The sequence below is a fragment of the Giraffa tippelskirchi genome, chromosome X (genome assembly GCF_054371585.1).
Source record: "Giraffa tippelskirchi isolate mGirTip1 chromosome X, T2T-mGirTip1v1.2.pri, whole genome shotgun sequence".
NCBI lineage: Eukaryota > Metazoa > Chordata > Mammalia > Artiodactyla > Giraffidae > Giraffa > Giraffa tippelskirchi.
Window position 1 is genome coordinate 76854426 of NC_137289.1, and position 17289 is coordinate 76871714.

The 17289-nt window shown below is 37.8% G+C and overlaps 1 protein-coding gene across 3 annotated transcripts in view; it reads right to left on the reverse strand.

The window, feature by feature from the left end:
- LOC145536754 (uncharacterized) overlaps positions 1-17289 on the reverse strand; it is a 507944-nt gene that overhangs the window by 198873 nt on the left and 291782 nt on the right. For all 3 annotated transcript variants that reach the window (XM_081566545.1, XM_081566546.1, XM_081566544.1), the window contains one exon: positions 7941-7982. In XM_081566545.1, coding sequence (XP_081422671.1) covers positions 7941-7982 — 42 coding nt within the window. The remainder of the gene's footprint in view (positions 1-7940; positions 7983-17289) is intronic.

Consider the following 17289-nt stretch of genomic DNA (forward strand, 5'->3'; position numbering starts at 1 on the left):
TATGGCAGAAAGTGAAGAGGAACTAAAAAGCCTCTTGATGAAAGTGAAAAAGGAGAGTGAAAAAGTTGGCTTAAAGCTCAACATTCAGAAAACTAAGATCATGGCATATGGTCCTATCATTTCATGGCAAATAGATGGGGAAACAGTGGCTGACTTTATTTTTTTGTGCTCCAAAATCACTGCAGATAGTGACTGCAGCCATGAAATTAAAAGACGCTTACTCTTTGGAAGGAAAGTTATGACCAACTTAGACAGCATATGAAAAAGCAGAGACATTACTTTGTCAAGAAAGGTCCATCTAGTCAAGGCTACGGTTTTTCCAGTAGTCATGTATGGATGTGAGAGTTGGACTGTAAAGAAAGCTGAGCATTGAAGAATTGATGCTTTTGAACTGTGGTGTTGGAGAAGACTCTTGAGAGTCCCTTGGACTGCAAGGAGATCCAACCAGTCCATCCTAAAGGAAATCAGTCCTGAATATTCACTGGAAGGACTGATGTTGAAGCTGAAACTCCAATACTTTGGCCACCTCATGCGAAGAGCTGACTCATTTGAAAAGACCCTGATGCTGGGAAAGATTGAGGGCAGGAAGAGAAGGGGACGACAGAGGATGAGATGGTTGGATGGCATCACCGACTCAATGGACATGAGTTTGGGTAAACTCCGGGAGTTGGTGATGGACAGGGAGGCCTGGCGTGCTGTGGTTCATGGGGTCGCAAAGAGTCAGACACAACTGAGCAACTGAACAGAAGTGATATTTCAAAATGTCAGAAATAAAAATATAAAGTATCCAGATGAAACCATGAAAGACTAATATCACAATTTTGGGTAGGCAAAGCTTTACAAGATGTGACACAAAAACAATAAAAGAAAAAAAATACACATTGGACTTCATCAAAATTATAAACTACTCTTCACCAAAACATTCCAACAAGAAAATGAATGAAGAATTCTACATTGCTGGACTATTTAAAATGCTAAAAGATGCTGCTGCTAAAGTGCTGCACTCAATATGCCAGCAAATTTGGAAAACTCAGCAGTGGCCACAGGACTAGAAAAGGTGAGTTTTCATTCCAATCCCAAAGAAGGGGAACGTAAAAGAATGTTCAAACCGCCATACAATTTTGTTCATTTCACATGCTCAAAAATCCTTCAAGCTAGGCTTCAACAGTACTTGAACCAAGAAATTCCAGATGTACAAGCTAGATTTAGAAAAGGCAGAGCAACCAGAGATGAAATTGTCTACATCCATTGGATCATAGAAAAAGCAAAGGAATTCCAGAAAAAAACCATCTAGTTTTGCTTCACTGACTATGGAAAAGCCTTTGACTGTAGGATCACAACAAACAGTGAGGAATTCTTAAAGAGATGGGAATACCAGACCACCTTATCTGCTTCCTGCAAAACCTGTATGAGGGTCAAGAAGCAACAGTTAAAACCAGACAAGGACCAATAGACTGGTTCAAAATTGGCAAAGGAGTACATCAAGGCTGTACACTGTCACCCTGCTTATTTAACTTCTATGCAGCGTACATCATGCAAAATGCCCAGCTGGATGGATCACAAGCTAGAATCAAGGTTATTGGGAGAAATATCAACAATTTGGAAATGATACCACTCTAATGGCAGATAGTGAAGAGGAACTAAAGAGCCTCTTGATAAGGGTGAAAGAGGATTGTGCAAAAGCTGGCCTAAAACACAACATTTAAAAAAAAACTAAGATCATAGTATCAGTTCCCATCACTTCATGGCAAATAAACTGGGAAAAAGTGGAAACAGTGGCAGACTTTCTTAGGTTCCAAAATCACTGCAGATTGTGACTGCAGCCACATTATTAAAAGATAGTTGCCCCTAGAAGGTAAGCAATGATAAACCTAGACTGTATAAAAAGCAGAGACATCACTTTGCCAACTAAGGTCCGTATAGTCAAAGCTATGGATTTTCCAGTAGTCATGCATGCATGTGAGTATTGGACCATAAAAAGACTGAGTGCTAAAGAATTGATGCTTTTGAATTGTGCTGAAGAAGAATCTTAATAGTTCCTTGGACAGCGAGGAGTTCAAACTAGTCAATCCTAAAGGAAATCAACTCTGAATATTCACTGAAAGGACTGATGCTGAAGCTGAAGCTCCAATACTTTGGCAACCTGATGTGAAATGTCAACTCATTGGAAAAGAACCTGATGCTGGAAAAGATTGAAGGCAAAGGAAAAACGGATGGCAAGAATAAGATGGTTGGATGGCATCACCGACTAAATGGATATGAGTTTGAACAAACTCCAGAAGTTAGTGAAGGACAGGGAAGCCTTGCATGCTGCAGTTCATGGGGTTACAGAGAGTCGGACAGGAATTAGCAACTGAACAACAACAACACTGGGATAAAATACTCATCAATTAAACATTTGACAAAAGACTGGTATCCAAGATAAAAAAAGACTCCAACAACTCAAAAATAAAAATAGAAGCAACTAATTTTTTAAAAAATAGGCAAAAGTTTTAAGCATACACTATACACACATAAATGCAAGGACAAAAATACATTTATAAATATGCTTAACATAATCACTTAATACCAAAGTGCAAATTAAATCTACAATGAGAAACAACTATACATCCATCAGAATGACTAGAATTGAGAAGTTTGATGTGGAGTAATTGGAAATTTTGTACCTTTTTATTGTAGAGTAGAACAAAAATAACTGTTTTAGGTAACGTTTAGGAAGTTTGAAATGAAACTAAACATATACTTTCCCCAGCAATTTCATTTGTAGGTATTTCTAAAGAGAAATGAAAACATATTTACAAATAGACCTTAAAATATTCATGGAGAACAGAGAAATTTTAGGGCAGTGAAAATATTCTATGAACTACACTGATGTATATATGTCATGGTGCATTTGTCCAAACTCATAGAATGTATAACACCAACAGTGAATCATGATGTACACTATTGACTTTGAGTGATTATGATGTGTCAATGTAGGTTCATTAATTGTAATAAATGCACACTCTGGCGAGGAACATTGATAAAGGGGAAGGCTATTCATGCATGGAGGTCAGGAGTACATGGGAAATGTCTACCTTCCTTTTAACTTTGCGCTGAACCAGAACTGCTCAAAAAATCATCTTAAAAAAAACTCTTCCATGAAATATAGTCATAACAACTTTATTCATAATAGCCTTAAATTGGGAATAACTTTGCCCTAAGAGTTTTCTATTCTCCATGAATGTTTTAAGGTCTATTTGTGGATACATGTTTTCATTTATCTTTGGAAATACCTACAAATGAAGGAAGGGTTTTCTGTCAACAGAAAAAGGGATAAACTGTGGTATATTCATACAATGGAATACTACATAACAATATAATGGTAAAATCAACTATACCAAAAAGTGATATAAAGAACATTATGTCGATTGAAAAAGGCCTTCCAAAAATAGCATATAATGTATAATTTCATTTATCTGAATTTCCAGAACTGTCAAAACTATTTAGAGGTGGAAAAAAATCAGAACCAAAGTTCCTTCTTGGTGAGAGGGTGAGAACTGGGGGAGAAGCATGAAGGATGACTCAGAAAGAGCATGAGAGTACTTCCTGAGGTGAGGAGTATATCTTCACAAGGAGTTGTTATACGTGCATTTTATATTTGTTAAAATTCACAGAATGACCGATTTAAGATTGATTAATTTCATTTTATAATTTTTTTTGATAAAACTGAACCGAAAATCAGTATTACAATTCCATTAATGTTATAAATGCTGAAGTATTTGGGATGAAGAATACTGATTTCTACAACTTGTTCTGAAGTACATGATAAAAAATAAGATGGATTGGTGGGTAGAAAGAGGGACAGACAGATGATGTAGTTTAATATAGCAAATATAGTTAAATGCTTTTCTGTAGAATTCAGGTGGTATGGATATGGAGGTTTATTGTATAATTCTTTCAACTTTTTTATATGCTTGAAAATTTACATAATCAAATGTTGACGGAAAGTCTTTACAGTGACCCACTACATATATAATTTGCCCCTCCATCAATTTGCTCTTAGACCTCAGCTTTGATTATGTCTACTCCCCACTTCCTTTCCCTTCCATATCTCATTAAAATCACATTGGCATTCTTGTTATTCTTGGAATACATAAGGTATGAATCGCTTATACTCTTTGCGTTTTGTATCCTCCACTTAGAACATATCTCTCCCAGATAGCCACATGGTTTAAAGCCTGATCCTTCACCTTCTTAGGGTCTTTGCTCAATTCAACTTTTCACTGAGGCAATCCCTAACATTCATGCTTGCTGGCACCTGATCCTACTTCCTCACTTTATTTTTCTCTATAACACTTATCACCATGCAACATACTATATATTTCACTTACTTGTTTATTCAAACTCAATGAGGATCGAGGTATGTGCCTTGCTTGTTCCTAGTATATTGAACAGTGCATAACATAAAATGTGTGTTCAGTAAACGTTCATTGACTAAGTGGATTATAGTTGTAAAAGAGCTGAATAAGTGGTAACAATGAAATAACAGGGTCAACTATATAACTTGCAAAAGTCAAATACTACAGTGTAGGAAGAAGGGAAATGAAAGTTGCTGTGGGAAAATTACCAAAAATGTTTAGTTAAATTAAATGTTACCATATGTGTGTGCTTAGTCACTCAGTCATGTCCGACTCTTTGTGACCCCATGGACTGTAGCTCGCCAGCCTCCTCTGTCCATGGGGATCATCCAGGAAAAGAATACTGGAGTGGCTTGCCATGCCTTCCTCCGGGGGATCTTCCCATATCTGGTGTGAAATACTTTGAAAAGTGTTTATACTTAGTAAATACTATTAAAATAATATTGTATATTCTATTGTTTCTAGAAAAACACCTAATTCTGTTTCATTGACTATACTAAAGCCTTTGACTGTGTGGATCATAACAAACTGTAGAAAATTTTAAAGAGCTGGGAATACCAGACTGCCTTACCTGCTTCCTGAGAAACCTGTGTGCAGGTCAAAAAGCAACAGTTAGAACTGGACATGGAACAATGAACTGCTTCAAAATTGGGAAAGGACTACATCAAGGTTGTATATTGTCACCCTGAATATTAAACTTATATGCAGAATACACCATGTGAAATGCTGGGCTGGATGAATCACAAGCTGGAATCAAGATTGTTGGAAGAAATATCAGTAACCTCAGATATGCAGATGGTGCCACCCTAAGGGCAGAAAGTGGAGAGGAACTAAAGAGCCTCTTGATGAAAGTGAAAGAGGAGAGCGAAAAAGTTGGCTTAAAACTCAACCTTCAAAAAACTAAGATCTTGGCATCTGGGCCCATCACTTCATGGCAGATAGATGGGGAATCAATGGAAACAGTGATAGACTTTATTTTCTTGGGCTCCAAAGTCACTGTGGACCATGACTGCAGCCATGAAATTAAAAGACATTTGCTCCTTGGAAGAAAAGCTATGATCAACTTGGACAGCATATTAAAAAGCAGCGGCATTACTTTGGCAACAAAAGTCTGTCTAGTCAAAGCTATGGTTTTTCCAGTAGTCATGTGCAGATGTGAGATTTGGACCATGAGGAAGACTGAGCGCCAAAGAATTGATGCTTTCAAATTCTGCTGGGAAGTCTCCTGAGAGTCCCTCGGGCAGCAAGGAGATCAAACCAGTCAATCCTAAAAGAAATCAACCCTGAATATTCATTGGAAGGACTGATGCTGAAGCTGAAGCTCTAATGCTTGGTCACCTGACGTGAAGAGCCAATTCACTGGCAAAGACCCTGATGCTGGGAAAGATTGAGAGCAAGATGAGAATGGGGCAGCAGAGGATGAGATGGCTGGATGGCATCACTGACTCAATGACATGAGTTTGAGCAAACTCCACGATTTAGTGAAGGACAGGGAAGTCTGGTGTGCTGCAGTTCATGGAGTCGCAGAGTTGGACACAACTGAGCAACTGCACAAGAACAACCATGTTCTTCAAATCTATGATCATTTCCCATATTTCACATCAATACTTTACTTTCAGTTCCCATATGGAGCAGTGAGAGAGGAAAACAGAGCAAGAGAAAATGAAAATGGTTAGAAAGTGAAAATCTGTATGATAACAACAAAAAAAAACGTAAGGGGGGAAGGTAAATGCTTAGAAAAATAGAGTCAGAAAGAAAACATTAGGTAACATACTGTATTTTTATTAAAACATTATTAAGAAAAACATTTAAGCATTTACCTATACTTAAGAAGCAATACCTATTAGAGATCTCAAAGTTTGTTTCATCTGTACGAAATACTTTTCCTACAGCCTTCTAGTTAACAAAAGCAAGAAGAATGTAATAAAATAATGTGTTTGAAGTAATCCTATTTCGTGATTTCTGAAAAAGGCTAATCTCAAATACAAAAACTCCTCTGAGCTGACCATGAGAAAGATGTAATGGTGATTTATAGCAGGCACAGAATACAGTCATTTCATTTGCAACAATACCTTTGATGACTCCTAGTTTGTTACTGAAGTTGAACTCAGTTTATAGGTAACTAAACTTAAAAAAAAAAAATGCTTCAAGAGCAAAGTCTCTTGTCCCTAGGAAAAACTGTCAAGCAGCCTGCTTTTGTTATCTTCTTCTCTAGTTTTTCCCTCTATGGACTCAATTTTCTCATGATTTATTTCAACTTGGCCTCACCAGAAGTTTATTTTTCAGAAAGGATACCCAAAACTTTCTTGCAGTTAAAAGAAAATTGTGAACTTGTTTAACATTGTATATACCACATTTTCACATTCTGAAAAGGAACACATTGTAAAACCAAATAAATTACATGTAAACATCAGCAAACTGTAAATGGAGGTAATTTTTAAGGCAGAATGCTCTTCTCTTGTTTCATATGTTAAAAATGGGAATTAGTACTCCACTTTCTTTTGGCATGAAACGACTGCTAAGCAGCAAACAAAACACAAAAGCTAAAAAACTACTCTTAAATATTTACAATTTTATGAGTGAACCTCTTACACGTCCTTCAAATGAATATCAGACTGATATAGAAAGGAAGAAATATAATAAATCAATTCTAATTGTTTCAGCAGCATCTGAAATACTTTAGGCAATCTCTAATTCTAGAGACTACTATCATGTTTTTTTCTAAACAAACACAAACACATATACCCAAGGCAGTAGGTGGAGACACAAAGTTTCTTTCACTGGGACTTACTGAGGAAAAAATATTTCCCAAAGAGTTGAGTTTTATGAAGATAAATTTCTTTCTGCTAATATTTGACACATATAACTTCATATAACTTTGACTTATTAAGTATATTAAGGCCTCTTCTCTTAAAAATACCAAAGAGCAGTGGTAGTCTCTGCCAAAAGAAAATGGCACACAAATAAATTATTCTTCAGAGGAAGAATATTCTAAATCAGAAATGTGAATAAAGCAACTATTTTTTGTTTTTGTTTAACAATATGTTAAAATCAAGATACTTATATTTGCCCATTATAATTATACATTTTCAATTCATTTATAGGTTTGTGTCTCACATTTTAGAATATTATATTCTGTAAGAAATATTTATTTTTTCCTTGTTTCATCCAATTTAAACTTTGTGTATGCACACCAGGCTCCTCGGTCTAAGGGATTCTCTAGGCAAGAATACTGGAATAGGTTGCCATTTTTTCCTCAGGGGATCTTCCTGACCCAGGGATAAAACTGGTGTCTCCTACACTGGCAGGCAAATTCTTTACCACTGAGCTACCTGGGAAGCTTAAATTGTGTGACAAAAATATAAAGCAAATATGCTTTAAACATTCAAAAAACACACATACACATATATAGTGTATGCGTCTATACATTTCTACAGTGTACTAAACAAAATATAATTATTGAGTATTCTAATATTAAAAAGAATATAGTATATGTGAAATATTTTATTTTACAAAACAAAATCTTACGAGGACACTTACCACATCTATCATATCAGATTCCATTTCATGGCTGAGATCAGACTACAAGAAAAATAAATCAGAAGTTAGTGTATAACTGTTGACATCAAATCTGTTATTTCTTTCTTTTTTGAGGGCATGGAATAAATATTAAATAATAATGCTAGTGTATTTCAAATGGTATATTCATTTCCAAGTTACAAAAAGGCATCCTCCAAAATCTGAGGGACTTGCACCAATCTGAGAGGTCTCTCTCTTGCAACAGATGAATTTTATCTATTTATGCTTATTGTGATGTGATATATTTGGACTTATTCTACCATTTTATCTTTCATATATCATGCATTTTTGTTGGCCCATTTGCTTCATCTTTCCTGCACTCTATTAAAACATATTTTCTTTATTTTCTTTGACTCCTACTCTACTGGTCAAGACATTATTCCTTTTATATGTTCCTTTAACCTAAAATTTTTAATATGCATAACAATCTTTTAAATCAAAATCTATATCCTCTTTGCATCAATACAATAACCTTGAAATTCTTATATTTCAATCTCTTCAATCTTTTTTGTTATCATTGTCCAAGATTTAATTTCCATTTTTTCTTCAAATGACAAATGACAAGTCTAACTTAACTGCCAAAGCTTTTAAAGATAAATGACATATTTAATGGTTTTCCTGAACACCACAATTTCTCTTTAAGAAATTTATTTTATAACAAATGACATACAAATGCATTAGTATTATAAATATATACCTGATGATGTTTTTGCCTATGTATATACCTTTATAGGAAATGGTAACCCACACCAGTACTCTTGCCTGGAAAATCCCATGGACAGAGGAGCATGGTAGGCTACAGTCCACGGGGTCACAAAGAGTCGGACATGACTGGGTGACTTCACTTATACTTTTCATACCTCAATAATCACAACATGAGTAAGAATACAGTAACTTTCTAGTAACTTATAAGGTATTCTCATGTTCCTTCCTATTCTACACCCCAAGTAGTAACCAATATTCTATCTCAAGTCAATTTTTGTCTACTTTGAACCTCATACAAATGAAAACATACTTTTGTATAAAAAACAAAGCTTTTGTCTGAGGCTTTTTTTTTTTTTTTCAGTCAGGGCTTCCAGGTGGCACTAGAGGTAAAGAACCTGCCTGCCAATGAAAGAGACATAATAAATGCAGGTTTGATCCCTGGGTTGGGAAGATCCCCTGGAGAAGGGAATGGCAACCCACTCTAGTATTGCCTGGAGAACCCCCTTGGGGTCTCAAAGAGTTGGACACAACTAAATCATCATAGCACACAGGTACGCTTACTATCTCTAAGAGTCATCCAGGTTGTTGAACATTGCCTAGCTCCAGTTTTACATGAGGCACCTTTCCCTATCTTCACAGTTTGCATCTCTGTGTCTTCATATATAAAGTATAACTCATAAAAACACTTAGATCTATTTTTAATAGTTTTAAAATCTTTGTCATTCAAATGAAAGGTTAAGCTATTTATCTTTAAGGTAACTGTTGATATAGTTGTCTTTATATCTATAATTTTATAGCATTTGTTTGTCTTTTGTTTTCTCTGTTCTTTGTTGCTTTATTCCAATTTATTGGAGGGGTTGGATTAAACATTTTCAGCGTTCTACTTTTCCTTAGCTATTTGGTTTTGGCTTATGCTATCTTAGCATTCTTTCTATGGTTACTATAAAGCAGGTTTTTAGAATGTGGTTTAGGAAAAAACTTTGAGTCTCCAAGATTTTTTAAGGGTGTTAAAAAGAAAATTACTTCTATAATAATATTGAGTATTTGCATTTTTTTGCTCTTTTTTTAAATTAGTTTATTTTCTATTTTTTAACTTTACAATCTTCTATTTGTTTTGCCATACATTGACATGAATCCACTATGGGTGTACATGTTTTCCCCTTCCAAAATCCCCCTTCCACCTCCCTCCCCATCCCATCCCTCCAGGTAATCCAGGTGCACCAGCCCCGAGCACCCTGTATCATGCATTGAACCTGGACTGGTTATTCGTCTCACATATTATAACTTGCATGCTTCCATGCCATTCTCCCATATCATCCCCCCCTTGCCCTCTCCCATAGAGTCCATAATACTGTTCTATTTATCTGTGTCTCTTTTGATGTCTAGCATACGGGATTATCTTTACCGATTGACTAAATACCATATATATGTGTTAGTATACTGTATTGGTGTTTTGCTTTCTGGCTTATTTCACTCTGTATAATAGGCTTAAGCTTCATCCACCTCATTAGAACTGATTCAAATGTATTCTTTTCAATGGCTGAGTAATATTCCATTGTGTATATGTACCACAGCTTCCTTATCCATTCAACTGCTGATGGGGTAAAATCAGGAACAAGACAAGGGTGCCCACTCTCACCACTAGTACTCAACATAGTTTTGGAAGTTTTGGCCACAGCAATCAGAGCAGAAAAAGAAATAAAAGGAATCCAGATTGGAAAAGAAGAAGTAAAACTCTCACTATTTGCTGATGACATGATCCTCTACATAGAAAACCCTAAAGACTCCACCAGAAAATTACTAGAGCTAATCAACGAATATAGTAAAATTGCAGGATATAAAATTAACACACAGAAATCCCTTGCATTCCTATACACCAACAATGAGAAAACAGAAAGAGAAATTAAGGAAACAGTTCCATTCGCTATCGCAATGAAAAGAATAAAATACTTAGGAATATATCTACCTAAAGAAACAAAAGACCTATATATAGAAAACTATAAAACACTGGTGAAAGAAATCAAAGAGGACACAAATAGATGGAGAAATATACCGTGTTCATGGATTGGAAGAATCAATATAGTGAAAATGAGTATACTACCCAAAGCAATGTATAGATTCAATGCAATCCATATCAAGCTTCCAACGGTATTCTTCAGAGAACTAGAACAAATAATTTCACAATTTGTATGGAAATACAAAAAACCTCGAATAGCCAAAGCAATCTTGAGAAAGAAGAATGGAACTGGCGGAATCAACCTGCCTGACCTCAGGCTCTACTACAAAGCCACAGTCATCAAGACAGTATGGTACTGGCACAAGGACAGAAATATAGATCAATGGAACAAAATAGCAAGTCCAGAGATAAATCCACGGACCTGTGGACACCTTATCTTTGATAAAAGAGGAAATAATATACAATGGAGAAAAGACAATCTCTTTAACAAGTGGTTCTGGGAAAACTGGTCAACCACTTGTAAAAGAATGAAACCAGAACACTTTCTAAAACCATACACAAAAATAAACTCAAAAATGGATTAAAGATCTAAAACGTAAGACCAGAAACTATAAAACTCCTAGAGGAAAACATAGGCAAAACACTCTCCGACATAAACCACAGCAGGATCCTCTATGACCCAACTCCCAGAATACTGGAAATAAAAGCAAAAATAAACAAATGGGACCTAATTAAACTTAAAAGCTTTTGCACAACATAGGAAACTATAAGCAAGGTGAAAAGACAGCCCTCGGAATGGGAGAAAATAATAGCAAATGAAGCAACGGACAAACAATTAATACCAAAAATATACAAGCAACTCCTGCAGCTGAATTCCAGAAAAATAAACGACCCAATCAAAAAGTAGGCCAAAGAACTAAACAGACACCTCTCCAAAGAAGACATACAGATGGCTAACAAATACATGAAAAGATGCTCAACATCACTCATTATTAGAGAAATGCAAATCAAAACCACAATGAGGTACCATTTCACGCCCGTCAGAATGGCTGCTATCCAAAAGACTACAAGCAATAAATGCTGGAGAGGGTGTGGAGAAAAGGGAACCCTCTTACACTGTTGGTGGGAATGAAAACTAGTACAACCACTATGGGGAACAGTGTGGAGATTACTCAAAAAACTGGAAATAGAACTGCCATATGACCCAGCAATCCCACTGCTGGGCATACACACTGAAGAAACCAGACTTGAAAGAGACACGTGTACCCCAATATTCATCGCAGCACTTTTTTACACTTTTTTCTTAGAATAGAGCGGAGTATTACAGAAGGTCATGCCATGCGTTATCACATTAAATGCAGAAGCAATATAAATATTCAGCTATCTTCTATTAAACTATAATAAAAGGGATTTTAAAAATATAAAAGATGTAACTATTCTTACTTTGTATTTTAGGAAAAGTTATTTTTATAAACATATATTATTTATTTTATCAAGTAGCAAGTTCTTTATTACAACATTTACATGAATTAATACCTATTTTCACAAGTTATCAGTTTGAATGTTTAATATGGTAGCTATCAACAGGTTTAACCCACATAGACAAAGGTTCTTTGGAGTACAAAAATAATTATTATGACTGTAAATAGAGGAAAGCCTAAGATGACAGAGGAATAAGATGGGAAGACCACTTTCTCCTCCACAATTCATCAAAATATCCTTTGAATGCTGAGCAACTTACACCAAACAACTTCTGAATGCTGGCAGAGGACACCAGGCACCTAGAAAGGCAGCCCATTCTCTTCAAAAGGTGGTAGGGCAAAATATAAAAGACAAAAAGTGAGACAAAAGAGTTAGGGATGGGGAGACCTGTCCTGGGGAGGGAGTCATGAAGGAGCAGAAGTTTCCAAACACCAGGAAACACTCTTACTGGCAGGTCTTTGGGGAGTTTTGGCATTTCAGAGTGCAACATAACCAGGAGGAAAATACACACACACACACACACACACACACACACACACACACACAGAATATGCAACAAACTGCAACTCCCAACGGAGAAGTAGCCTAGATGCTTGTGTCCGCCATCAGTGAGTGGGGGCTAAACAGGGAGGCCCGGGTTGCATGCTAAGGGTAAGGACCAGGCCTGAATGCCCTGAGGACAATCTGAGGGCACTAACATGACATAGCAACCCAAACTGTGGGAAAGCCAGAGAGAGAGAAAAAAAAGAGAGAGGGAGAGGAGAGAGAGAGAGAGAGAACTTTCCCCGCAAAAAGCTCTAATGTAAGGTGCACCCTACCTGCTCACAGAACAAAGGATTGAGGGAATACCAAAGGAGAGCTAGCTGGCTGTGAACGGGCCCATCCCCCCATCAGAAGCAGAGAGGCAGGCGGGCGACGCCAGAGCTGGAAGGCAAGGTGCAATCTTGGACCCAGAGATGGCATCCTCCACCAAATGTGAGGAGGCTCCTAGTTGCTAACCAAATCTTCCTTGGATCCTGGACATTTGACATCTGCCAAGAGGCTCGCAGCCTGAGATCAGCTTCCGAGAAGAGACACACGGCACACCTGAGACAGTGCTCTCACTGTGCACCCAGGAAACTGAGCGGATGGGACCAGGGAGGTGATTAAGACACACAGCCCACTTGGGACAGTGCCCTTGCAAAGTACCTGGTCAACTGAGCTCCTGGGACCTGGGAAGGGTACAAAACACATCGCCAACTGAGTCTGTGCCTCTGTGGACTACCCAAGACCCTGAACCTGAACATCTTAGACGTGGGAAGGGCATGCAACCCAGGGCCGACTTTGGAAAATTCCACAGTAGAGCAACCTGGAGCCTGAGCAGTGTAGACCAGGAAAGCACAGGCACCGTGAGTTGGGGCAAACCCAGTGTGATTCGTACATTGCGAGAACTCCACACACACGGCAGAGATATTACTTTGCAGCGTTCCTCCCCCTAAAGCACAACTGAACAGTTCAGTTCAGTCGCTCAGTCGTGTCCGACTCTTTGCGACCCCATGAATCACAGCACGCCAGGCCTCCCTGTCCATCACCAACTCCCGGAGGTTAACCAAACCCATGTGCATCGAGTCGGTGATGCCATCCAGCCATCTCATCCACTGTCATCCCCTTCTCCTCCTGCCCCCAATCCTTCCCAGCATTAGGGTCTTTTCCATTGAGTCAACCCTTTTCATGAAGTGCCCAAAGTATTGGAGTTTCAGCTTCAACATCAGTCCTTCCAATGAACACCCAGGACTGATCTCCTTTAGGATGGACGGGTTGGATCTTTTTGCAGTCCAAAGGACTCTCAAGAGTCTTCTCCAACACCACAGTACAAAAGCATCAATTCTTCGGTGCTCAGATTTCTTCACCATCCGACTCTCACATCCATACATGATCATTGGAAAAACCATAGCCTTGACTAGACGTACCTTTGTTGGCAAAGTAATGGCTCTGCTTTTAAATATGCTATCTAGGTTGGCCATAACCTTTCTTCCAAGGAGTAAGCATCTTTTTATTTCATGGCTGCAATCACCATCAGCAGTGATTTTGGAGCCCCCCAAAATAAAGTCTGACACTGTTTCCACTGTTTCCCCATCTATTTCCCATGGAGTGATGGGACCAGATGCCATGATCTTAGTTTTCTGAACGTTGAGCTTTAAGCCAACTTTTTCACTCTCCTCTTTCACTTTCATCAAGAGGCTTTTTAGTTCCTCTTCACTTTCTGCCATAAGGGTGGTGTCATCCGCATATTTGAGGTAATTGATATTTCTCCCAGCAATCCTGATTCCAGCTTGTGTTTCTTCCATCCCAGCGTTTCTCATGATGTACTCTGCATATAAGTTAAATAAGCAGGGTGACAATATACAGCCTTGACGTACTCCTTTTCCTATTTGGAACCAGTCTGTTGTTCCATGTCCAGTTCTAACTGTTGCTTCTTGATCTGCATACAGGTTTCTCAAGAGACAGGTCAAATGGTCTGTTATTCCCATCTCTTGTACAATTTTCCACAGTTTATTGTGATCCACACAGTCAAAGGCTTTGGCATAGTCAATAAAGCAGAAATAGATGTTTTTCTGGAACCCTCTTGCTTTTTCGATGACCCAGCAGATGTTGGCAATTTGATCTCTGGTTCCTCTGCCTTTTCTAAAACCAGCTTGAACATCTGGAAGTTCACGGTTCACGTATTGCTGAAGCCTGGCTTGAAGAATTTTGAGCATTACTTTACTAGTGTGTGAGATGAGTGCAATTGTGCGGTAGTTTGAGTATTCTTGGGTATTTCCTTTCTTTGGAATTGGAATGTGAGCCTAAATAAGTGACCACCTTCACCCCATTGTGTCTGGGTGGAAATTAGACCCTGAAGAGACATTCAAACAGAGGAAGCCAAAATAAACAAAGAAGAGGGAACCACTCTGAAAGTGACAGTTTCAACAGATTAAAACCCTGTAGTTAGCATTGACTAAGCATTGGAAGGGGCCCATATATCTTGAGAAGAAGTATAAGCTGGAACAAGCAAATATCTGAAACTGAACTGACCCCACACCGCCCTCAATCGCTTCAGAAAAATTCCTAGATATATTTTTACTATTATCATTTTTAATTTTTTTTTAATTTTTAAGTTCTTTATTGCTACTTTAATTTTCATTTTTATAACCTACTATGCCCTTGCAAAAAAGACCCTATGTTTAAAGCAAATTTCATATATATGTATTTTATAATTTTTGTGATTTTCTTTTGTATGTTTAATATTGTAGTTTGAGAATCTAACATCTACTCTAGATTTTTAATCTTTGCTTTTGGGTATTTGTGATCAATTTTTTACCTTTAAGAATCAAATCTTCAGTACCCATATTTGCCTAGGGGTGTGATTACTGGCTTGATTGCTCTCTCCCCTTTTGACTCTCCTTTTTATGCCCCAGGTCACCTCTATCTCCTCCCTCCCCCCTCTCTTCTCTACTTAACTCTGTGAATCACTCTGGGTATTTTGGGCTGTGGAGAACACTTAGGGAACTGATTACTGGCTAGACTTGTCTCTCCCCTTTGACTCCCTCTCTTCTTCTCCTGGTCACCTCCATCTCACTCCTGCTTCTTCTCTTCTCTGTGTAACTCCATTAATCTCTCTGGGTGTTCCAGACTGTGGAGAGCACATAGGAAACTGATTACTGGCTAGATTGAACTCTCCTCTTTTGATTCCCCCTATTCTCCTCCTGGTCACCTCTATCTCCTACCTCCCTCTTCTCTTCTACATGTAACTCTGTGAACCTCTCTGGGTGTCCCCCATTGTGGAGAATCTTTTCTCCATTAACCTAGATGTTTTATCATCTGTGATGTATGGATTGAGAAGTCTTGAGGCTACTGTAAGAATAAGACTGAAGCAAGAGCAGGAGGCTTAAATCCAAAACTTGTGAAGACCAGAAAACTTCTGACTCCAAGGACAATTAATTGACAAGAACTCATCCAAAAGCCTCCATACCTACAATGAAACCAAGCTCCACCAAAGAGCCAACAAGTTCCAGACCAAGACATACCACACTAATTCTCCAGCAACGCAGGAGCATAACACTGAACATTAAAATACAGGCTTCCTAAAGTCACACCAAACCCATAAACACCTCAGAACTCACTACTGGACATTTTGTTGTGCTCCAGAGAGAAGAGACCCAGGTCCACCTACAAGAACACAGACACAAGCTTCCCTAACCAGGAATCTTTGACAAACCAGTAGTCTAACCCCATCTACAGGGAACACACTCCACAATAAAGAGGAACCACAAACTTCCAGCATGCAGAAAGGCCACCCCAAACACAGCCATCTAAACAAAATGAAAATGCAGAGAAATATTCAGCAAGTAAAGGAACATGATAAATGCCAACAAAACAGGAGGAGACTGGGAGTCTATCTGAAAAATAATTCAGAATAATTACAGTAAAGAGGGTCCAAAATCTTGAAAACAAAATGGAGTTACAGATAAAGAGACTAGATTGAGAAGATGCACAAAATGTTTAACAAGGACCTAGAAGAAATAAAAAAAGAGTCAATCAATAATGAATAATGCAATAACTGAGATCAAAAGCACTCTGGAGGAAACCAACAGTAAAAATAACTGAGGCAGAAGATAGGATAAGTTAGGTGGAAGATAGAATGGTGGAAATAAATGAAGCAGACAGGAAAAAAGAAAAAAAGAATTAAAACAAATTAGGACAACCTCAGAGACCTCTCGGACAGTGTTAAACACACCAAGTTTCGAATCATAGGAATCCAAGAAGAAGACAAAAAGAAAGGGCATGAGAAAATACTTGAGGAGATAATACCCGAAAACTTCCGTAAAATGGGGAAGGAAACGCCCACCCATGTCCAAGAAACCCAGAGTGTTACAAATAGGATAAACCTAAAGCAAGACATCCCAAGACACATATTAATCAACTTAATAAAGATCAAACACAAAGGACAAATATTAAAAGCAGCAAGGGAAAAACAACAAATAACACACAAAGTGATTCCCATAAGGATAACAGCTGATCTTTCAATAGAAACTCTTCAGGCCAGAAGGGAATGGCAGGACATACGTAAAGGGATGAAACAGAAAAACCTATGACCCAGATTACTGTTTCCAGCAAGGATGTCATTCAAATAAGAAGGAGAAATCA